This window comes from Phyllostomus discolor, chromosome 7 (genome assembly GCF_004126475.2).
Source record: "Phyllostomus discolor isolate MPI-MPIP mPhyDis1 chromosome 7, mPhyDis1.pri.v3, whole genome shotgun sequence".
Taxonomy (NCBI): Eukaryota; Metazoa; Chordata; class Mammalia; order Chiroptera; family Phyllostomidae; genus Phyllostomus; species Phyllostomus discolor.
Genome location: NC_040909.2, coordinates 47,329,685 through 47,351,219, shown reverse-complemented (window position 1 = coordinate 47,351,219; position 21,535 = coordinate 47,329,685). Strand labels below are relative to the sequence as shown.

Genomic DNA, 21,535 nt, shown 5'->3' with positions numbered 1-21,535 from the left:
GGACTGTGAGGCCCCTCTAATCCCTCAGGAGGGTCACCAGAAGTCACCTCCCAGCAGAACAGCCTGGGAACTGGAGAAGCACAAGAAGGAGTGGCCCCCGAGACCCCCGAGCCAGCCAAACCGCCCACGGATGTCCTGGGCCTCCAGGAGCTTCACTCCTCCACTGGCCCCACAGAACAGGCTTTTGCGCACACTGAGGATTTCTTTCAACATCTCCCCCCACGCCCCTGCAGCCTACAGCTCCTCACTATTTCCGTTCAAAGGCAGGGTGTAGGGTGAGGCTGGACAATTGAGCAGGGGCAGTCATGGACACCTTCCTCGAAGAGAGGGGATCTGAAGCCAAGATCTTGTGTTTTTATCTTATTTTCATGACAAGCACAAGCAGTGCCACGACAACCCCTGAAGGAATTTGCCTGTGCTCACTAGTGGTGACATGCTTAGCTGTCTCAGGGTAACAGATTCTTGTTGCTCTAAAGAATCCAGACTCTTCTTGGAGAATGTGGGTCAAGGCCAGGCCAAGGTTTCTGTGTCTGAAGCAAGAATCATGCCCTGACAATAACTATTCCTACATGGCCAGTGACACGGGGAGCACAGCATCCACACAACAGCCTCTGCCTCCCTTGTCACTAGCAATGTCAGGGCCTGTCTTGGGGTCCCAGAGTATCTCAGTCAATAAAAGACTTCCACTACTCAAAATACAGAAAGTTTCCTGGAAATACTACACTGTTTCCTCTCCCTAGAGATTTCTCAGAAAGCCAAGAAGGAAGCCTCAAGAATCCTTGAAAAGTCAAAAGGCCCAAGCCATGGCTTAGGGGGGCAGGTACCTAGAAGCCAGAAGAAGGGTCCCTTTTCTTCTGGGGACAGAAACCACTCATCTCCTCCTTATGACCTACCCAGAGCTACAGTCCTAAATGGTCTCTGAAAACGTGTTTTCTTTCATCCATGGCAGAATTTCCTGCTTAGCTGAAGCCCATTTTTCCTGCAGAGGCCTCCAGGAGCTGCAGAGAACCCAGCCTTTTCTTCAAAAACACTGAAGCCGAACAAATCAGCCTCATCTCTGCCCCCAACTCACTGTCCACAGTCAGGCAAGCTCCTGCTCCTAGTCCTCTTCTTCCTGGCACCACGACATGTTCTTAGAGTAATGGGGGCTTTTATCTGGCAGTCTCTCTGCCCCTTTGCCCTTTCAGGCCTTCTGATGAGAGCAGGGATCTAATACAACCTTCAGTCAGGCCACTCATGTCTCATTCAAGTCCAATGCCCAAAGCCTCTGGACTCAGTGTTCCCACAGGTGGCAGAGGTCACTCCTGAGAAAATATTGCAACATGTCCCCTCTTCTATCTTAGCAGCTTGCTTTGTGTCCCTGCAGAGCCGTCTAAGACAGACTCTTCCTGCAGAGTTGTCTTGGTGGGGGTAACTAGGCAAATGGGGAGGTGTGCAGAGGCAAAACTTGATGTAGCTGCAGGACCATGCTGGTGACCTGGCGGGCCGGGCAGGGTGCCAGTTGTTCACATAACTGCCCTGCCTGGGGATGGTCCTCACACTAACCTCAGGGTTTCCAAGGAGGGGCTATGTTTAGCATTATTTTAGAGCATAGCTGGTAACTTGACTCTTTCTCCCCTGGGCCCTTTCCTCATTCCTACTTTGAACAGCAAGTATCCAAAAATCTTCGCATCCTAGAAGTATACTTTTAACTTCATTTGTGAAACAGCCTGTAGTAGGCTGCACTTGATCCTGGGCAAACCTGCCAGAGAGTGAAAGACCAAGAGGCCATTTGAAAAATGTACCCTGAGGGGAAAAAAAATCAATGAAATAACATCATTGGACTTTCATCCAAACTGAGACATTTTAGATGAAATGATGAAGAAGCATCATTTGGGGAAAAGTGTTTAAAAAGTCTGTCTTCCAGTCTAAGAATATTCATGCTGAATTAAATAAATTTTCTGAGTTGGTTCAGCTGCCTCTTTAAAAGGTACAGTTCACAGAGAAAGGAACTTGCAATGCTGTCTTGCAAAGATACACATTTTGGGGAAAGACAAGAAAAAAACAGCACAACCAAGTTTCAAAGAAATCAGGCAATTAAAACATAGGCATCTTACAGACACAGCACACAGGGACATGCACGTCACACCATGCCTATGTGCGAGCACAGGCAGCAGAGGTCCCAGGAGAAGAGTCTCCTGGAGACAAGGTTCAAGCTCAGTGATTTACCGTGATCTTTAGCCCTGCGTTGGCGAAAGCAGCAGAACTTCCTTTTCTTCTTATCCTCTTTTAGCAAGTCGGCCAATGTGACCCCTTCAGGTTGAACACAAGCGATTTCATTATGATTCAGTAGAGGGCAGCAAGAGCAACGAAAACAAGGCCCCTGAGGACCTGAGAGGTGCAAACATCCTTGGGTTGTGATACGCAAAACCTGAAACTGTCCTACGAGAAAACCTACAGTTCAGGATCTGGCCAGTGCAGCAAAAGTGCCCGTTTTATAGCTACTCAACAAAATGCCTGTCTTTAAGAATTTGTCCTAAATAAACAACCAACGGCAGTAAATAACCAAGCCACTAACAATAAACAATCAACCTAGTCTAAGCAAAGGTTTCCAGTGTTTGCCCTCCCCTAGGTAGGAAGGGTAGGAAGGGTGTTAGGGAGAGGGCACTTCAGAGGGAGTCAGGAGTCCTGGGTGCTGACCGCTGTTCTCGCCCAGCCAGTGCTGCTATCCGGAACAGGGCATGGGGATGTCCGCAAGGTGGGCGCTGGGCTTGGGCACACCAGGTCTAATCCCAGCCCTGTACTCACTGGCTGGATGACCACGGGCAGGTTACCCAACTTTGTTAAACCTTAGTTTCATCACTCTCGAGATGTTAACAGTAGCTGGACCTACACGTCATAAAGGGTTGTTTTAAGAGGAAACTAGTGAATACGGTAATACAAGAGTTGTGCTCAGCTTTGGCAAGGCATGGTCAGCCACCATGACTATAGCTCCCCTATGGCTGCTAGGTCGCCAGAGAAATGAAATGACTCCAGGGTCTCCAGCACCTTCCAGCCCTGAGATGTGGTAGTCATTCCACACCGGCTAGTGCTTGTTGTAGAGGCCACGCGCTCCAGAGACGGGGACTGCAAAGGCGGTGGGGGCAGCAGAAAGAATGCCAAGTGGGCTGGGGCCTGTGGGGGACGCCACGTGCACACGCCGTTAGTGGGGATGAAACCTGCCATCACTGTGCGTAGCACCCCTATTTCTAAATGGCATGCCCTTTGACCCCGCAAAACCCTTTCTGGTAATCTCCCACAAGAATGTGAACATGAGGGTGCAGACACATGCGCATGTATTTGTGGGGATTAATAATGGCTAATGTGAACACTGTGCCAGAAGCTGGGTTCAAATCCCAGCTTTGCCTTAATGGTCATGGGATCCTGGGAAACTACTTAACATCTTTTGTGCTCCAGGTTCCTCATCTGTTAAGTCCTTGTCTCACAGAGCTGCATGAGCAATAATGGATTCATGCACCCACAGCCCTAAAAGTGTCTGACACAGGGCAAGCACTTCATAAATGTGAGATGTTATTCTTTGTTCTTTCATTCAGCAAATAGTACTTGAGATAAACACTGTACTAGGTGTTGGCCACACAATGAAGAGCAGGAAGAGACCCTGGTCCCTCCCCGAGGCACACGCAGTCTCACCGTACAGAAGATGTCAGTCAGCCAATCACAGCAACAAGGACAACCCCGCAACTCTGACAACTGCTGCAAAGCAGAGGCCCATGTGCTATATCCAGTCCACTGCTACAGCCTTCATATTAGCAAATTATTGAAAATAGTCTAGGTGCTGTTTTAAAAATATGGAAAGGTGTCTGCAGCACACAGTTTGGTGAAAAACTCAAGGTGCAGAACCTTCTGTGCTGGGTGATCTCCCAGTGAGGACCCGTGAGCGAGCTGTCTGCACCAAGTCCTGTGTTCCTACGTGCACAGATGAGGTCGGGGAGAAAAGGCCCCAAACTGCCAGGTCTGGTTCTCTCTCAGAAGAGGAACGAGAGAATGTTATTTCTTTGATATTATATGAATTCTTTGCAGAGGGTAAATATTATTTTTGTAATTAAAATAAATTAAAAGCAAACAAAACAGCCCTGACTTGGGACTCCACAAACCTGGCAGGAGTGCCTCCTTGTCCCCATCTCCTGGGCGGGGCAACCACCCTCAAGTTCGTCTCCCTTCAGCTCTTAGGAGACCTACCCAGGACCAGCAACTGCTCCCAGTAGCACCAGGGGAGCAGCAGCCCTCCCCCACTCGGCCTCCCCAGTCACGGTGCTTCCAGCAGCCTCTCCAGAGAGCACAGCAGTCTTGGCCATGTGTTTGCCACATGCAGCTCCAAAGGCAGCCCTTTGCTCTACGGATTTTAGTTGAATACTTGCCACTTGGAACGTGTACCCTGAGGTAGTTTAACTGTGATGAAAGCAGTTTTAGAAATCAAATTTTGAAGACAGAACCCTTTTAAATAGGACCAGAAAATGTCCATGCCTTGTGCTTTCAAACAGCTATTCCATCACTATTTTCAGCCGACCCTCAAATCAGACATCGCAGTAAAAGTGGTCCAGGTGGCAGGTGTGGAAGGGAGGCGACGGCTGTGGCAGCCTTGCACACCAAGACCTGGGGGGGGCGGGGCAGAGTCGTAGCAGGAGACAGGCAGGGACCGTGCTCAAGGCCCCGCCCTGGGGCTGATGAAGAGAACACAGGCTCTCCTGCGGCCAGAGGTGGGGTGTCAAGCATTCCCTCCCTCTCTTTGGGCATCCATTCCCCTCTGATGGGGATTATTGATCATTTCTAGTTCCCACAGTGAAACTGCCCTGCTTTTTTGGCCAGAACTTTAGAATGAGCTCCCTTTAAAAGCATTTCATTATTTTTAATGCTATTTTTTAAGACTAATCACTGACAATGAGAAGAGTTTAAAATAGAACTTCAGGCTTTCAGATTCTAATGGCCCTAGAAAAACCCCATTGTTAACGCAGAAACAGCTGCATACGTCTAAAAAATCACTTTGAGATTTGGCAGGGTTTCTTAAGAAACTTGAAGCTCAGCAAAAAGTTAAATAAATTATCCTTGAAAATTTCCCAAATGCTCAGGAACTCACTTCTAAGGGGATTTTGTCCATTCAATTAACTGTGTAATACCAGCTTTCTAACAACAAATTTAAGGAAGTGACACTTTAAGTGGTCCGTGAACGCACAAAGTGAGAGCTGCCAGTCATGGCAGCCAGCAGACAGCCCAGGAGCGACCTGCCTGATGCTCCTTTGTCCTCGTTCAGGTGAGAGCCTGGAACAGTGTGCTCTCCAGTGGGAAGGCAGTCAGGAGTTCCCAACCTCAGCTTTACACTGGAAGCTCCAGAAAGTTGTAAATAAAGCCACGTCCAAGTCCCACCACAGACCGACTCCTCGGCGTAGATGTGGGATGTGGCGCCAGGACGCATTTGAGCTGCACAGGTGGTGGGCACGTCCAGACAGAGTTGGGTGCCACAGAGCAGAAAATGACGTTTAGTAGATCAGAGAGAGAAGATCATGTGAGCACATCTCCAAGCACTTGATATGACATCTGTTCTCTGACAGAAGTATCAACCAACTACAAATGGACTTCAAGAGCCAGAAAACTGTGTTTCCATATCTCAAAAGTGACCAGGTCAACAGGTTTGTTTTCCACCAGGACTTGGGAACCTTATAGTTTCTAAACAGGGAAGTATAGGGCATAGTCCTATAACAGGTCCTTGCCCTGAGGTTGGGTAGAGGTCTAGTGGAATCTGCAAAAATAATTCTGCTTAGGTCAAGATTTCCTGGCATCTCTGATGGCTGGAGCAGCAGCTAGTACTCCTACAGCTGTGGTGGCTCCTGCCAGTCATCGGACATGTAATCCTCATGACAGCCCTATAGGCAAACAGCTTTATCCCCTTCTTGCAGACAAGGAAACGGGCTCAGAGACACTGGATAATGTACCTATCACTCAAGTCCAAAAGCTCAACAGCAGCCAGCTCCAGGGAGAAGGCGGCAGAATGACCTCCAGCCAAGCGCCCCTCCTGTGGGCTCATGACAGGGGCTATTAGTAACGTTAGTAACAGCCTCCTCCCCTCCCCTTTGCTCCTCTCAGTGAGGCTCAGCCCTCAAGAAGGCTTCTTCTCACACTGTCATTAACTCCTCAATGTCTGGCACGAAGCTGCCCTAATCCCAAGCAGGACCAAGCTGAAAACGGCAGTCCGTGGAGTCAGTGTCCTAAAAAGGGCGGACAAAGTCAGGAGCCCGAAGCAGAGTCCCAACCCCTTCCCCAGAGATAATGCAGACGCAGGGCTGGGTGTGAGGTGTGTGGGCGTGGATCTGACACACCCAGGGGACACGCTGGCACCAGCCATGCCCACATGTCACTGCCTGCTAACAGGTGACAGAGACTAGGCCTGGGTGTGCAGGTAGTAAGTCAACCTGTTTGTTGGCAAGGAGGACCTCATGGGCCTTGTTGAGTACTCTCCCCTGTGGTTTCTGTCTGGACAAGAAGCAAGTGGTCAGCAGCCACAGGAGGTTGCCAGGACACCCACAGTGCTGCTTCTCCAGAAGACCTGGGTCGCTGGACCTCATTGGGAGGTCACCAGCGCTCTCTTAAGTCATTACATCCTAACGTGGTTCCCACAGCCTGGGATCTATGCTATTTTCAACCCTAATCATCAGGGCTCTGAGGCTCTGATGACTCAGGAAAAACTGTGAGCCTCACTCCACAGGAGACCACAGCACTTGGCAAATGAGCGTGACAAAGAACAAGGACGCTCCACAGAAGTGTGTGCTGTAATGGATCAAACTCCAAGCTGGTTACGCAGGTATAGTCACACATCTCTGTGCGTAGCAGAAGCCACAGTGCTGACGTTTCAGAGATACAGTGAGGCTTTACAGGATTTGGAGCCTTGATTACAAAGTGAACTCTGAGCATCTGCAGCTTTCAAAGGGGATTTCTTTCCTTGATTATATTACTAAGTAATGTGCTGAAGGGTTTTAAACATTTGTAACCTTCCTCACCTTGTCCATGCCTGTCCTCAGCTTAAGCTGTCCCCACCTCCTGCAGCCCAGGGTGGCTCATCCCTCAGAGCTCAGCAAGGTTACCATCTCTTTGATGGAGCCTTCCCTGCATTCCCACCAGCCTGCATCCTTGTACCCCCTGGGCTTCCACAGAAGACTGCTGGCCCTTGATGACAGTGCCAGCTGGTCCACTGTCTTACACTAAGGCACCACTTCTCCGTCTTTCCTCCATGGAAACATCTCCAAAGGCAGAGGCCCTGATTTTGTCATCACATGGTCGGGTTCTTTAAGAACAGCAGTGGGACACAGGAAACACTGGGCTAAGACATGAGAGTGGACCCTCAAGACTACCAGCAGGCAATGCCTCAACCCCACAAAAAACCCTGCTCCTCAAATCACAGGCTGTAAACAACAGTTGCATCACCACTGAGGGGTAACAGGAACCCAGATGGATCCCTGTCTATTTCTGGAGGCGAGGCAATAGAGATGAAAGACATCAGACTGCAAGAGGACCTTGCTCAGCTCCCTAAGGACACTCCTACACCAGCAGAGAAAGGTGCTCTGCTCAGGAAAAGGGCAGCACCTTCACTGGTTTACACACAGTACACTAGGTGCTGAGCTAGGAGAAGGGCGAAAAGCGTCTACAGGTCAGCATCTACACTGAGGTTTGGAATGAAAAGGAAAAGCATGACAGGCATTCCCCAGGCTTCACGCAAGTGGCTTGTTGATGGCCACATGGCAGGTGCCAAGGCCATGGGGATTCAGGTTGGCTCCAACACCTGGGAGAGCTGTGCCAAAGACATGTAGATGCTCTTCTTACACCTGATCACCTAGAACAGTGGCTCCAACCTTTCTGGCACCAGACACCTGTTTTGCTCACTCTCCTGCTGCTCACCTCCTGCTGTGTGGCCCAGTTCCTAACAGGCCATGGACCGATGCCAGTCTGTGGCCCAGGGGGTGGGAACCCCTGACCTAGAAGACATCACTGAGCTTGAAACTCAAACACCCACTTATAAACTCTAATCTCAAATTCAACAAGCACAGCACTATAAATCCTCATCCAGTTTCCCAGTCTTTAAATGGTTACCCTAGGGCTCTTTCTTTAGGAGCAGAGGGTAAGACCTGGGAACAAACAAGGACAGGGAGGAGAAGAGAGCTCCTGCATCCCACTAGCTCCCCCATTGGCTCAAAGGACTCAGTCAACTGGATGCATCCATGATAGCAGGAAACCCTCACTCCCCGTGGAATCACAGCCTCAGGGTGCCTCAAGAATCCCCTCCAGCATGGGCCTCAGCCCCCACACTCCCCTGCCCACAGAAGCAGCACAGATCGGCCTCACCCCCCCTGCTTCGTGTCTCCCTGCCCTGCACATCCTCTGTGCTCCAGCCAACCCAATGTCTCATCACCTCCTCTGAGCCTTGCATCTGCCCACTCAATGTCCTCACGCCATTGCTACAGCTCAGAATGTTTCTCCTGACACTGAGCTGTGACATATCTCAGATCCATCCTCCTTCAAGGCCCAGATCCAATGCCTTCACAGCTCTCTCCTAGAGCCCTTCCTCCTCTCAGCCCCCAGCTCACACCTGCCTCCCTTATGACCCATGTCTCTGTCTCCTCGGGCTGCATCTGTGTGTGTGCAGGCCTGCCCTTCCCCAGAGGGAGCAAACACAGCCTCTCCATCTCAGGAGTCCTCTGGATCAGCCCCCAGCCTTGCTGGATGAAGAAGCAACTGTGTGAGTTCTGAGGGGCTCCATTCAAGGGGGCTCCCTCAGCTCCCTTCCGCAAGGTAGTGCCTGACTTGGTTTCCCAGGCCTCTCAATAAACATGCGCCTCCAAAATATATTGTCAGTGTTTACTATCTACTATTCTAGACCTGAAACAAATCACACACATCGTAGTCAAATCCACTGCTAACTGTCTATACCCATCCTTACCCGAGGCACAGGTGGCCCCAGGAAAAGTAAGAGCACGTCTGTGAGAAAAGCATATGGCAGAACAGACATCTTGGCTGACGCTGACAATGATTTCCAGTGGTTGACTGAGCACTGGGCCTTCCTAGTGCAGAAGTACCCCGGGGTGACTCATGTCACTGTGGGGTACCAGGTGGGTGGGCTCCAAAGAAGCCACACTGACTCGCATGTCTCCCAATGCTACTCAGAGCTGGCTTCTTCCCAACCTCTGGTGGGCTAAGCATTTGGCTCCCCATGGCTGGCACAGGTGGGAACCACTTCAGGTAGCAGGAGGGTAGAGAGGGCCCCTGCTCTTCAAGTTCTAATAACACTGCTCAGTCTGAAGGGAGGGAACGACAACCTGGGCCCCTGTGATGCAAGGTATGTGTCTTACGCCATCCTGTCCTGCTCAAAAGGGACGGGGCTTACTGAATTCCTGAGGTGATCAGTGAGTCTGGCTGACCCTCTTCCACCTTAAAACCACATGACTAGATACAACTCTAAAACCCAAACCTTAGGCAGAAATTCAGAGGCAGGTAAATGGATGTGTTGTCTCTGAGGTACAGACAGAAGGAACTGGGTGGCTGAAAGGAGGACGTGGTCTCACAGGCTGGGTCAGAGGGGGGAACACCTGCCACCAGGCAGACGGCCGGCCTCTCACACACGCTCTGTCTGGTCAAGAGCAGGAAGAAAGGGTGCTACGTACTATTTCGTTTGCTTTCCTCTCCTCCTTCCTCCTCGTTCTCAGGATCAATATCTTCTGCTTGAGTAATCCAATCCAAGTAGCCCTTTAGATCCTCTTCGAGCTGCTGCTTCTCCCGGAGCTTCTGGAAATCTCCCCGGGCTTTTGCCTTCTCCCTTTCCTTTGAGAATTCTCTGAATGAGGCAAAGAGAACAGGCACGTGTCAGGATACCCTCGGGGACCCACACCACGAGCTATCTGCCCTACAGCACAACAGTCTTGTGGCAGGACACACAGCACTAAGTACAGCCACACGAGCACAGCAACAGCGGCCACACACGTGGACAGACAAGGCAGTGTCTTCCCAAGCAAGACTGTGGGCGTCAGAGCTGCAGAGGCCACACCAACACACATGCACCCTCTCTTAGAAAATGAACTCCCTTCAGGATTTCAGCGATCCCAAGGAGCCGAAGCCAAAACATCATGTGCTGTCACAGCAGGCCTGTTGACATCCCGTCCCCACGCCCCGACCAAAAGCCTGGACTCAGAGATGTCCCCTCTCCCAGATTCCCTCAGATAGTGGACATCACACTTCAAAGAGAAAGGACCCAGGAGCGCCAAGCTGTGGTCAAAGAGAACACCCAGAGCAGTGTTTCTGCGACACTTCCTGAAACTCAACATTCCTAATGGGGGTTGGCCCCTTTGTCCAAACCAAGACTGCTGAGAGGCGCGGTCTAGGCTCCCCTCCCCACCACCTGCAGGTTCCGGGCAGAGCAGTGGACAAGGTCGGGGCAGGCCGACCTCACAGCCTGGTTCCCCCATCCCAGACAGGAAATGGACCACTGGTGAAACACAACTGTTTTTCTTAACCCTTGCTTCTTGCCACGGTCTTTCTCCTGAAAGTCCTCCCTGTAGGAGGTGAAGAGGCAGTACAATTTGTTGCCCATTCATAGAAACACCTGCCCTGGAAAGGCTTTGGCAGGCATGTACATGTTCCCAACTGGTCGTGTTTACTCTGCCTTTCATGTCTCCACTCTGATCCCTATGCACATATACGGAATCCCCCACATTTGCTCAGCAAGTCTGAGAGTCAGGTGGATGATCACCCAATATTCATGTACAAGGAACCATCTGCCTTTCCAACCGTGAATTGTTACAGGAGCCAAGTTAGCAAGTTGCAGATTTAGTGAGAATGATGAAAAAGCTGCTAAGAAAGCAGATGAGATTCCCAGAAATGCAGCTCCTGCACACAGACCCCTGGATTCCAACAGAGGTAACATCTGTCTGTCTTCTGCCTTCCTCCCAATCCAAAGCCAGCACATCTTCCTTTCAGGGATCTCATTAACCTAACCCAACTAAGAAAGGCCTGCTTACATAAAGCCAATCCCTATTCTCTTTCTCCCTTCCCCTCAACTCTGGGCTGTCCAAGGGCTGAACAGATACATGAACACCCAGTCAAGCTGATTCTTCAGATAAGGAACTGGAATCCTGGCCAAGGTTTCACCCTCTGTCCACAAAGGACAACACTCACTGCTCCTAAGTCACCCACTCTTCTGATGCTCCAGGACCTGTCCTTGGCTCTGTTAGGGCTGCTCCACCCCCATCTTCACTCTCAGGGAAGTGAGGAGGGCCAGGGTTGTGGTGCAACCTCGGCTAGGATTGCAGAGGAGCCCCCTCCAGAGATTTGCATGGTGAGTCGAAGCTGGTGAGGAAGCTGAGATGTTTTCTACACTCCCAGCCAGGGGCCTTTCCTTCTGGGGAAGAATACCTTATGTCTCAAAAAAGAAGGTATGTGAACCATACACTGAGAATAATTTGAGCTTTCTAGGCCTGCCAGGCTTCCTGAGATACAGGATATGCACAACTCAGTCCTGGGCAGATTCATCCAATTAATCTGAACTTTGAAAAAGCCACAACCAATCCAGAAGCACATCCCTGGACAAGAGAAGGCCCCCAAGTGTCACATGTCACTATGAGAATGCATTATGTGATCTGTTTTCTCAAACACTCTGTAAAGAATAAGTATTCTATTGCTTACCAAAAGCATCCAAGTACAAATCTCTGTGCATGATTTGATTCTGAACCTAGAGTACTAAATGTACGTGATTACATACAAACACAGTATTGTTTTGGTTACATATCTAATTGGAGTTCTTGAAAAAAATTACCAAGATAGTAAAGGAGTTACCCTGAAACTTAATGGCTTTATAAACAAGGGTTTGCTTTAATATCATAGTTTATGAAGGTTTTTTTCCACTAGGAATGCAGAAACCCCTCTCTAGCCAGCTACACTACTGTCACACATTCTTGGTTGTTGGGAAACAATAAAGCACGCCTAGATGAATCCTCCTGTGACTCAAATTTCTGAGAATAAAGAAGACTGGCAGGTCCTGGCTTGTGGCCCCTTTATTTTAAATAACAAATTATTACGAAAGCTCATATAACAAAACTGTTAATGTAAACCTCCCCACCCCCCGAAAACACTTTAGACAGTTCTGAAGCACCTAATCCCTAGCAGACATGTAACATTCATTGATTTGGACAGAACTAAGATGAACTAGGCATAAATACCCCCCTATCAGATATGAGACAGGGTGGAGGAGACGGTGTGGGGAGATAAGATCTTTGTGATGAACCCAGTTGCCCACTTGGGCCTCCTAGACCACACTGGGCTCCATGTCAGAAGGCCTGGACTCTAGTGCCAGCTCTATCACTTTCCTTTTCTGAGCTTCAGTTTCCTTATCTGTAAAATAGACACAATACCTGTTCTATTGTTTCACAAGGATTAAATAAAACATTCAAGAAGGTTGCAAATTGCAAAACACTGTAGAAATGTGAAGTTCAAGTGTGTAATATTTAGTTGTGGAATTTGGGCATAAAAAAAAAGAGGCAATTGGAGGAGATTTCTCAAATACCAAAGGGGAAAAAACTGCACACTGCTCTGAATGGCTGCTAAGCCATATGATCACAGCAGAATTAGGAGAAGCACAACAGGACACATATCCTAGGGCTCAGAGGGCCGTGGATGAGCCAACAGGTGCCCCACCAGTCCCATACCTGAATCACTCAGTTGGAAATACCTCATTCCTATCACAACATACTTTTCATTCCAGAAAATCTCACCCAATTCCACCGAATTTTGTATGAACCTCAGTGGATAATGAAAAGAAACAGTTTTCTCTTTTGTGCAAGAATTCATCATTTTAGAAGCCTATTACTAAAGGATAAAATAACAGTCACTATTACAAAAGTTGGTTTAACAAAGCTACTGGTAGAAACCATCAGACTTTTACAAGTGACTAGAAATCTGGCAACTCACATGTGCTAGAAGCTAACTTGTTCCAGATCAGAATTCTGTTTATGGTGCATCCAATCAAATGAAGAAAGATATAAGGAGGAGACGGACAAAAAAGTGCGTAGCATGCTACCTTAGCAGCTGTAAAAAGAGGCAATAAGGAAACATGCATATGTTACTGCAGGATGCATCTGAAGAACAAAGCATAAATAAGGGAAGGGGACAAATGGAGTAGAGGGGATCACGTAGGAGTTTTTATAGTTTGACTTTTGGCTTTGCTCCTCTCTTGGCTTCTGGTTTCCACTGCAGACCTGACTTCATCCCGCCATTGTCCTGTGCAGAATGCTCCATGGCTCCTCACTGATGTCAAGGATCAAGGTCAAATGCCTCAGGCTGGCACCTAGCACCTTCCAGCCTTTTCCCACTGGCTATTCCAGCTTTATTTCCCCTTCTTATAAATGTGCACCTTGTATTTTGGCTACATTCTTCTCAATTTCTCAACCCTCTGAGCCTTGGTCCATAGAACTCCATCCACCTGAGCAGCCTTCTCCCGTCTTTGAATTTGCACTCACCTTCCAAGGCCCAGCTTTCTGTGGCTACCCCATGTGAAGAGTTCTGCCCTGCTGTGAATCACCAGTGCACTGTGATCACTGAACACCAAGACTCAGGTATGTATGTGTGCACACCCTATCCCAGTGGGCCTCCACAATGTGGCATCTGTGGCAGAGCCCAGCCCAATGTCCTACTCCCAGCCTTGTGAGAGCATGTCCACTGTGAGGGGAGAGCTGCTATCACCCTCACTGTACAGGCATTGAGGAAACTGAGGTCTGGGAGGGTGGTCACACAAGCCCATCTAGCTCCTGAGTGAACCCTCCTAAGGACCTCAGCATGAGCACACAGGAGGCAGAAGAAGAGGGTAGTGAATGAAAGGATAAGTTTCTTTATTTCTTAAAAAAATATAATCTTTACTATATTTTTTCCATTACCATTTAGTCCCTTTTTACCCCCTCTCACTCTGCAGCAATCACCATCCTGTTGTCCACACCCATGAGTCCTTTTTCTTTTTTGCTCAGTCCCTCTACCCCCTAACCTGGCCTCCCACTAGCTGTCCTCTGTTCTCCATCTATGAGTCTGTCTCTGTTCTGCTTGTTAGTTCAGTATGTTTGTTTGATTCCATGTATGAATGAAATCATATGGTATTTGTCTTTTTCTGACTGCCTTATTTCACTTAGCACAATATCCTCCAGGTCCATCCATACTGTTGCAAAGGTTAAAATTCTCTTTTTTTTTTTTTATGGCTGAGTAGAATTCCATTTTGCAAATGCCCCATAGTTGTTTTATCCACTCATCTACTGATGGACACTTGGGCTGCTTCCACATTTTGGTAATTGTACATAATGCTGTAATGAACATAGGGGTGCATATGATCTTTTGATTAGTGTTTTGGGTTCCTTTCAGATATATTCCCAGCAGTGGGGTTGCTGGGTCAAAGGCAGATCCATTTTTAATTTTTTGATGTATTTCCATACTGCTTTCCACAGTGGCTTCCAGTTGTCTTCCAAAGGCTATTCCAGCTTTATTTCCCCTTCTTATAAATGTACACTTTGTATTTTGGTTACAGTCTGCATTCCCACCAACAGCACAAGAGTTCCCCTTTCTCCACATCCTTGCCAGCACTTGCTGTTTGTTGACTTATTGATGATAACCATTCTGACAGGTGTGAGATGGTATCTCATTGTGGGCTTTTTTGCATTTCTCTGATGATTAGTGATATTGAGCGTCTTTTCATATGTCTGTTGGCCATCTCTATGTCCTCTTTGGGGGAGTATCTGTTCAGATCATTTGCTCATTTTTTAATTGGGTTGTTTGGTTTTTTGGTGTTGAATTTTGTGAGTACTTTATAAACTTTGGATATTAACTCCTTATCAGATGTATCAGCAAATATGTTCTCCACCACACACAAGAATATATTCAAAATGGATCAAAGACTTAAATGTTAGACCCAAACCCATAAAAATCCAGAAGAAAACATAGGTGGCAAAATCTTGGACATTGTCCAGAGAAATTTTTTATTGAATATACCTCCCCAGGCAAGGGAAATAAAAGAAAGAAAAAATAAACAAATGGAACTTCAGCAAACTAAAAAGTTTTTGCATAACAAAGAAAACTGTCAACAAAATAAAAAGGAATAAGTTTCAAAAACAGCTTATAGTCAGTCCAGGAAGGGCCTTAAATCCCAAACTAAGATACTGGAGTTGCTTCCCTGTAGGAAATGAGGAACCAAACTTGGTAGAGAGAATCCTTATGAGCTTTGTTTTACAAGAGTTATGTGTGAAGACGAGATCAAAATAAGGAGAAAGTGCTGGTGCAGAGACCAGCAGGCAGGCAGTCATCAATGGGTGAGATCAGGTAGATTCAACCTCATTAAAAATGCAAGTTGAAAGTAACATGAATCTGATAAAATTCCTATCTTTCTTTATTTTTTAATATTTTATTTATTTATTTTTAGAGAGAGGGGAAGGAAAGGAGAAAGAGAGAGACAGAAACATCAACGTGTGGTTGCTTTCCACGCACCCCTTGTTGGGCGCCCGACCTGGCTCGCAACCCAGGCATGTGCCCCACCTGGGAATCAAACCCTCGATCCTCTGGTTTGCAAGCCAGTGCTCAGTCCACTGAGCCACACCAGCCAGGGCAAATTCCTATCTTTCTTACACTGTAATTTGGAAAAGCACCCATGAGGCCTGCCACTGCTGACTCCCAGCTATCCCCTCTCTCCAGTCACTTTGACCTCCACCCTTTTTGTGCCAGTGCCTGTAATCTGGCGCACCCCATGTCATCATCCCAGGTAACATGGACCTTCCCACAGGGCTGTGTGATGCACCCCCCCTACTCTGCCAACCCTCCACGTCAACATTCCTTGCCTCCATGTTCAGTAAAGAAAGGCAGGTGGTCAGGGAGCAGAGGAGGAGCAAACAGAAGATTAGATGGAGAAGAGGCGCCACTGCAGAGCCCTGTTCCTGGTTTTCATCTCTAGAAGGCTGCCATGGAAGAGAGGAAGCAGACCTCCTGGTGCCCAGGGAGGAGGTGGGAGTTTAAGATTCGTTTCAATACAATAGAAGGAAGAAATTTAGAATAGTCAAGTCCACAAAAGATGAAATGGGTGGCCTTGGGAAGTAGCAGTTCCCCTGGAGGGGTGCAGACAGGGACGTTTGATGAAGAAGTACTAATGCTTCTGCAGGGAAACTGGAGCACAGGATGTTGTAAAGACCTGTTGTCTGCCTCCCCAGGCCTGCCCTACACCCACGTCCCACTCAGGCCAGCACTTGGCAACACACTGCCCTGTGCTCTGTTCAACTGTTGCTATAACTTGAGTCTCTCTGGCATCCTCTATGGTTCAAAGGAACAGCAGGACCCCTGACTGTTGAGAACTGGACCCTTCTTCATTTTTGGCTCCTCTCCCTGGGAAGCAGCCTGGTACCCTCTCTGAGACTCACTGGCATCTACACCAGGAAGCCAAAGGGCTGAGAGAGTTCTGAGAGAAAAGGCCAGGAGGGGTTCTGACTGTGGAGCATGCATGGTACAGCCATACCATGAGACCCATCCAGGCCCTTTAGATGGGAGAGATTAATAGAAGAGAACCAGCAGCAGGCTCTGAGATGCACCCACCTGAGCCCACCACCATCTTAAGCAGTCCTTCACCTGTGACTGCACCAGCACTAGGTCCCACCCATCACCCTATGGCAGCCTCAGGAGGATCTGGGCTTGCGCTCCTAGGGTACTGACTTGGTTTCCTGCAGGAGAGCCCATCCAGGCCATGGCTCTTCTCACAGGTAATAACAGAAATAAACCTCTTAGGGATTTTATCTGGAGTCTTCAAAATGTCCTTACAGTTACTCTTCCACTGGCCCTTCAATGTGGGACAAACAGGATGATGATTTTCACTCCCATCTCACAAAGACCAAAACTGAGGTTTGACAAGGTACAGTACCAGCCCCACACATGTGCTCTGTACACAGCACACTGGGTCTCCTAACCGAATGCTCCTTCCACAGGACACCCAATTCCTCTGTGTCCTGGCTCAGGAGATGCATAGAGTGAATGCCTACCGGTCGGAATCAGCGAGAGAGGGGCAGGACAGAATGCACTACATATCCTCACATTCTGTTTCCTTCCAGAGCCCCAACTCAGGCTTAGAGAAAGCACCCTTTCTCTAAGGGTGACAGCACCCTTTCTGCTCATCTCCCTGTGATGCACCACTCCAGGAAAAACTCCGTGTGCCTGGAACCAGCCAGCCTTCCTCCTGGGAGCCTGATCCACCCCTAGGGGCTGGGCACATGCCCCACACACTGCAGAGAAGTCCCCCATCCCTGACACTGCCCAGGATTTACAGGCCCTGACATCCTGCGCTGGGGGAGCCCCGGCTCCGTCCACACTGCTGGAGAGAGAGCCCTTAGCCTGAAGCTACTGCATTCAAATGGCAGGCAGTGCAGGTCAAACGAGAGGCTGCCACGAATGCAGGATGGCACACAGTTTGCTTTGAAATTTGTTGTTTCTCAAATGCCCCACAAAATAAATGGGCCATTGAAAATCATGTTGATTTAGAGGTAGGGTTTTTCCCCCTTGGGTTATAATGCTATTTGTTTTAACCAGACCCACACAAATAAAATTTAGACAAATTAAATGCCTTGAAATTTGTGCAAAGACAAAACACACATACAAAAAAGCATGAAAACCTACAGTGGGCAAAGCTCACTAGCACTGAGACTTCTAGTAAAACAGAACTCAGAAATTCACCCCCAAAACATAACAACAAAAAAGCGGCATTTATATAAAAAGGCAAAAAGTAAGGGAAATTGAAGAGTAACACACTTATTTTTATCAGTACAGGTCACTCTTCCTAAGACCTAAATTATGTCCTCTACACAGACAAAAAGGAAATAAAACAGAATGAAAAAGTAGTTTGGTTCAAAAAAATGTTTTTATATTTAAATCTAATTTTTTGGAAAGCATGTTAAGTTTAGTTCCTGTTCAACATACTAAGTATTTTTTTTAAAAAATCAACAATAATGTGTGCTGTCTCATAATAAAATAATTTAAATTAGTAGCACTGGTTCAGATCCAAGTTCATCAAAATCATTGGCTTTGTTCCAGTTTTCCCTCAATCAACCACAAAAAGCCAAGGTTAGCCAGAGTATGTTCTTGCTCTCTCTGTGTGAGACAAACAGCCCAGAACGGGGAGAGTGGGCCTTGGCAATCGGCACTCCACCAGTAAGATCCACTCCTCTGCAGAGAAGTTCCAGGGAGGAGAAAGCTAGCCTGTGACAGTACTCTTCAATGGCAAGTTAGGCACTGGCCACAGGAACGCAGGGGACTCACTGGCTGGCAAAGGGACAACAGAAAATAAAGGACCCTGATTACACAGTAAGTATGTTGAGAAACATATTTAACAATCATATTTCTAATCACCAAACCATATTATGGTTATTCTTTGGGAATTCATTACAGAACTACACCCCATGGTGCATACTTTCACAAAGATTTGGTGCCTCCTAATTTTTCTTTCGCCAAAGGTTTGGGTGTATTAAGATTTTCTCAAAGCAATCCTCCCATTTTCATGCTTGTCCTCAGCTGTTTTTATTGACATACAAGTCTGTGAAGATGCTTTAAATATGAAACGATTTCCATCTTTTGGGAAGATGAACCATTTTCAAAATAGGTGTTTCCTAGATTTTAATGACTATGTTGAATTATCCGCTATGAATGGCAGATGAGCAGGCTGGGGACATGTGGTGCTTACCCTGTGCTAGAGAACAGGAATAGGGACGGGGTGACCAAATGCACCATGTGTCTGGTCTTCTTTGATCTTCCCTGGTCCTTTCAGACCACTTGCTCCCTGCACTCTGTACCCCGGCCATCCTAAGTCTGCTCATTCTCCCCAAGGTATAGAGATCTCTTTTAGCTCCAGGCCACTGTGTGTGCTGTTCCCTAAACCTCAACTGCTCCTCCAGATACCACCCACTTGACTGGGTCAGCCATAAGGACATCTCTCTGATGTCCTTAGAGTCTCCTAGATAAGAGTCTCACTTGTGTAGAATTTATTGTTTTTTTAATATTCTTTCTTACACACTAGACTGTAAGCTCTGAGAAGGAGGGGCTGTGCCTGTTTTATCTTTGTATATTGGTTCCTTATCACAAACCCTGGTCATTAGAAGTTGCTCAATAAGAAAAGGCTGAGTAAATTGAATAAATAGCACCACAGGCTTATGATCATGTCAAAGGCAGGGGCTGTGGGCTCTGTGTTGGATGTATCAGATCACAAATGCCCATGTAGCTTTCTATCACCTAAAACTATACCCATCATTGTCATTACAAAACAAAAATGAAGATAGTCAGGGTCCTATACAAGTCTAAAAAAGTCATGAGTGGAAATAAACAATCTCAGGCTTCTTAGACTGAAAGACACCTTTGCTTTCATCATATCTCCTTGTCTGAGGACAGAGGAGGAGCTCCATTTTGAAGACTGGGTTTCCATGGCTACCAAGGCTTTCCAATGCTTCTATCTGAAAATTTCTTCCCAGTGATAAGAACCCGTGCAGGTTGCATGCTAAAAGTTGCAGACTTCTTGTTTCATTTTGTTTTTTAAAAACCACAGCTATTCTTCAAAAACATGGGCTCTCTTACCTGACGTCACTTTGTAAGAATAACCCATCACTCAGTCAAATGAGGCAAACCAACATCACACTTTTTATTATGACAGGCTTCAAATACTGCTATTTAAGAAGTCACCTGAGAAACATGATTCACTAGACTTTTATCAGATTCCAGTTTCTAAAGAAAAATAAGGAAAATGAAGTCTGACTAGGGAGGGTGGCAGAACCATTCAAGTTAAACCTGTTGGAAGGTACCAGCAACCCCAGGGCATGGTGCGGCGACAGTCTGCTCCATGAAGGGCCTGGTTAGTTAAACAGCTGAACCTGCCTGTGCAATGCCAGCCAGCAGGATTTGACTACAGAGGAGCAACATTGGCCCAGGGAAGGAGCTGGAAGTGAGCCCACCCACTGGTCAGGTCAAAGGCAAATCACCTCATGACAGACCTTGAGAGGAGATGGAGCCCCTCTCTCCCAGCAGGAGCTCGTCCTTGAAGGACGGGTGGGTGGGAAGTACCCTCACTGATTTATCAGGCTTAGTTGAGGGCAAGGGAACAAGCATCATATTATAGGGGAGACTCAGGGATGCAGAGAGATCCACCCCTAGGAACGGGGTCCAAAAGGACCCCTTGAGCTAGAGTGGGACTTGTTCACATGCAGTTTTAAGAGGAAAAGAGACCAATTTCTTGAAGCCTCTATTCCATGATTCCACTTTGCTTTGGGTAATTAATTCTGGGAAGAGAAAGAAACTGCCAAAGCATAAAGAACGGAACAGCTCAGGATGTATCAGCATATTCCCAGTCTGGTAGATGGGATCCCACAGGGGGTTCCCCCTCACCAGGCACAGAAAGAAATTCCAACTGATGAAACAAGCAGCTTGGGCTCTGGAGACAAGCAGATCTAGATTTAATCCCTACTTTACTAGGAATTCCTTACTTACTAGCTGTGTGATTTTGAGAAAAAGATAAGCCTCTCTGAGCTTTGCTTCCTCATTTGTAAAACTGAGGCAAAGCCATTTATCAAAGCAGTAGAAAAGGGTGAATAAAATAAACTCTATAAAGGACTCATCCTGTGCCTGGCCTATCTTGGCTGCTATACTAAAAATTACAAGCAATTAAAAAATCCTCTCATACAATCCATATCCCAGAGTTGACAATCAAATCCACAGATCACACCTCATCTGACTATCTTCTGCCATCAACTCCTTCATTTCCATGTCCACCCCTGCACCCCAGCCCATCACCTCACACCCACCTCATAGCCACAGCCCCTGCCCCAGAGCTCTCCTCACCCCATTCTACACTGCAAGGCACCAGCCTGACCTTCTGGGCCCAGCTTTCATCCATCACCTTGTTTGCAAACACCTCAACAGCTCCCATACATTAAGGAATCCTGGCTCCTTCAGTGGGCATCCATGCTCCATCTCACAGCTCATTGGCCACCACAGTGCACCCTGGCAGCCTCACTGGCCAACTCACTGGTTCCTGATGCATGCAAGACACCTACTTTCCTCACCACTTGCCAGGATCTGGAATGTGCCCTCCTTTCTCTCCATCCTTTACAAATGCCCATCCTCAATGCTCGACCTGAGTCCGCCTTCCTCAGGAGAGCCCTCTTTGCCCTGCCAACTCTCCACTCCACTCCTTGGACACACTGCTACTGGGTACACAGTATTAAAGAGTACTCTCCTGAGAGCTACAAAGGGAGGGAACATGACGCCTCTGGGAGGTGGTGGGTCATGGCCCATCAAATTAGAATCCTTCAGATACAGCAAGTCTTTCTGACTCAGAAGTTGAAAAGCCCCAAATGCTGGGAGGCTCCAAAGGTGCCAGCAGATAACTTTAACCAAGATTATTTCAAAGCAGAATTTCAAGGGAATGATCTTTTATCCTTAAATCCAAACCAAACTCTTATGACAATCAGACTTAGAGAAA

General features: G+C 47.6%; 1 protein-coding gene across 23 annotated transcripts in view; it reads right to left on the bottom strand.

The window, feature by feature from the left end:
- Nucleotides 1-21,535, bottom strand: part of CACNA1D (calcium voltage-gated channel subunit alpha1 D) — a 323,145-nt gene that overhangs the window by 93,263 nt on the left and 208,347 nt on the right. For all 23 annotated transcript variants that reach the window (XM_036030907.1, XM_036030892.1, XM_036030894.1 and 20 more), the window contains exon 9: nucleotides 9,684-9,853. In XM_036030907.1, the coding sequence (XP_035886800.1) occupies nucleotides 9,684-9,853 (170 nt within the window). The remainder of the gene's footprint in view (nucleotides 1-9,683; nucleotides 9,854-21,535) is intronic.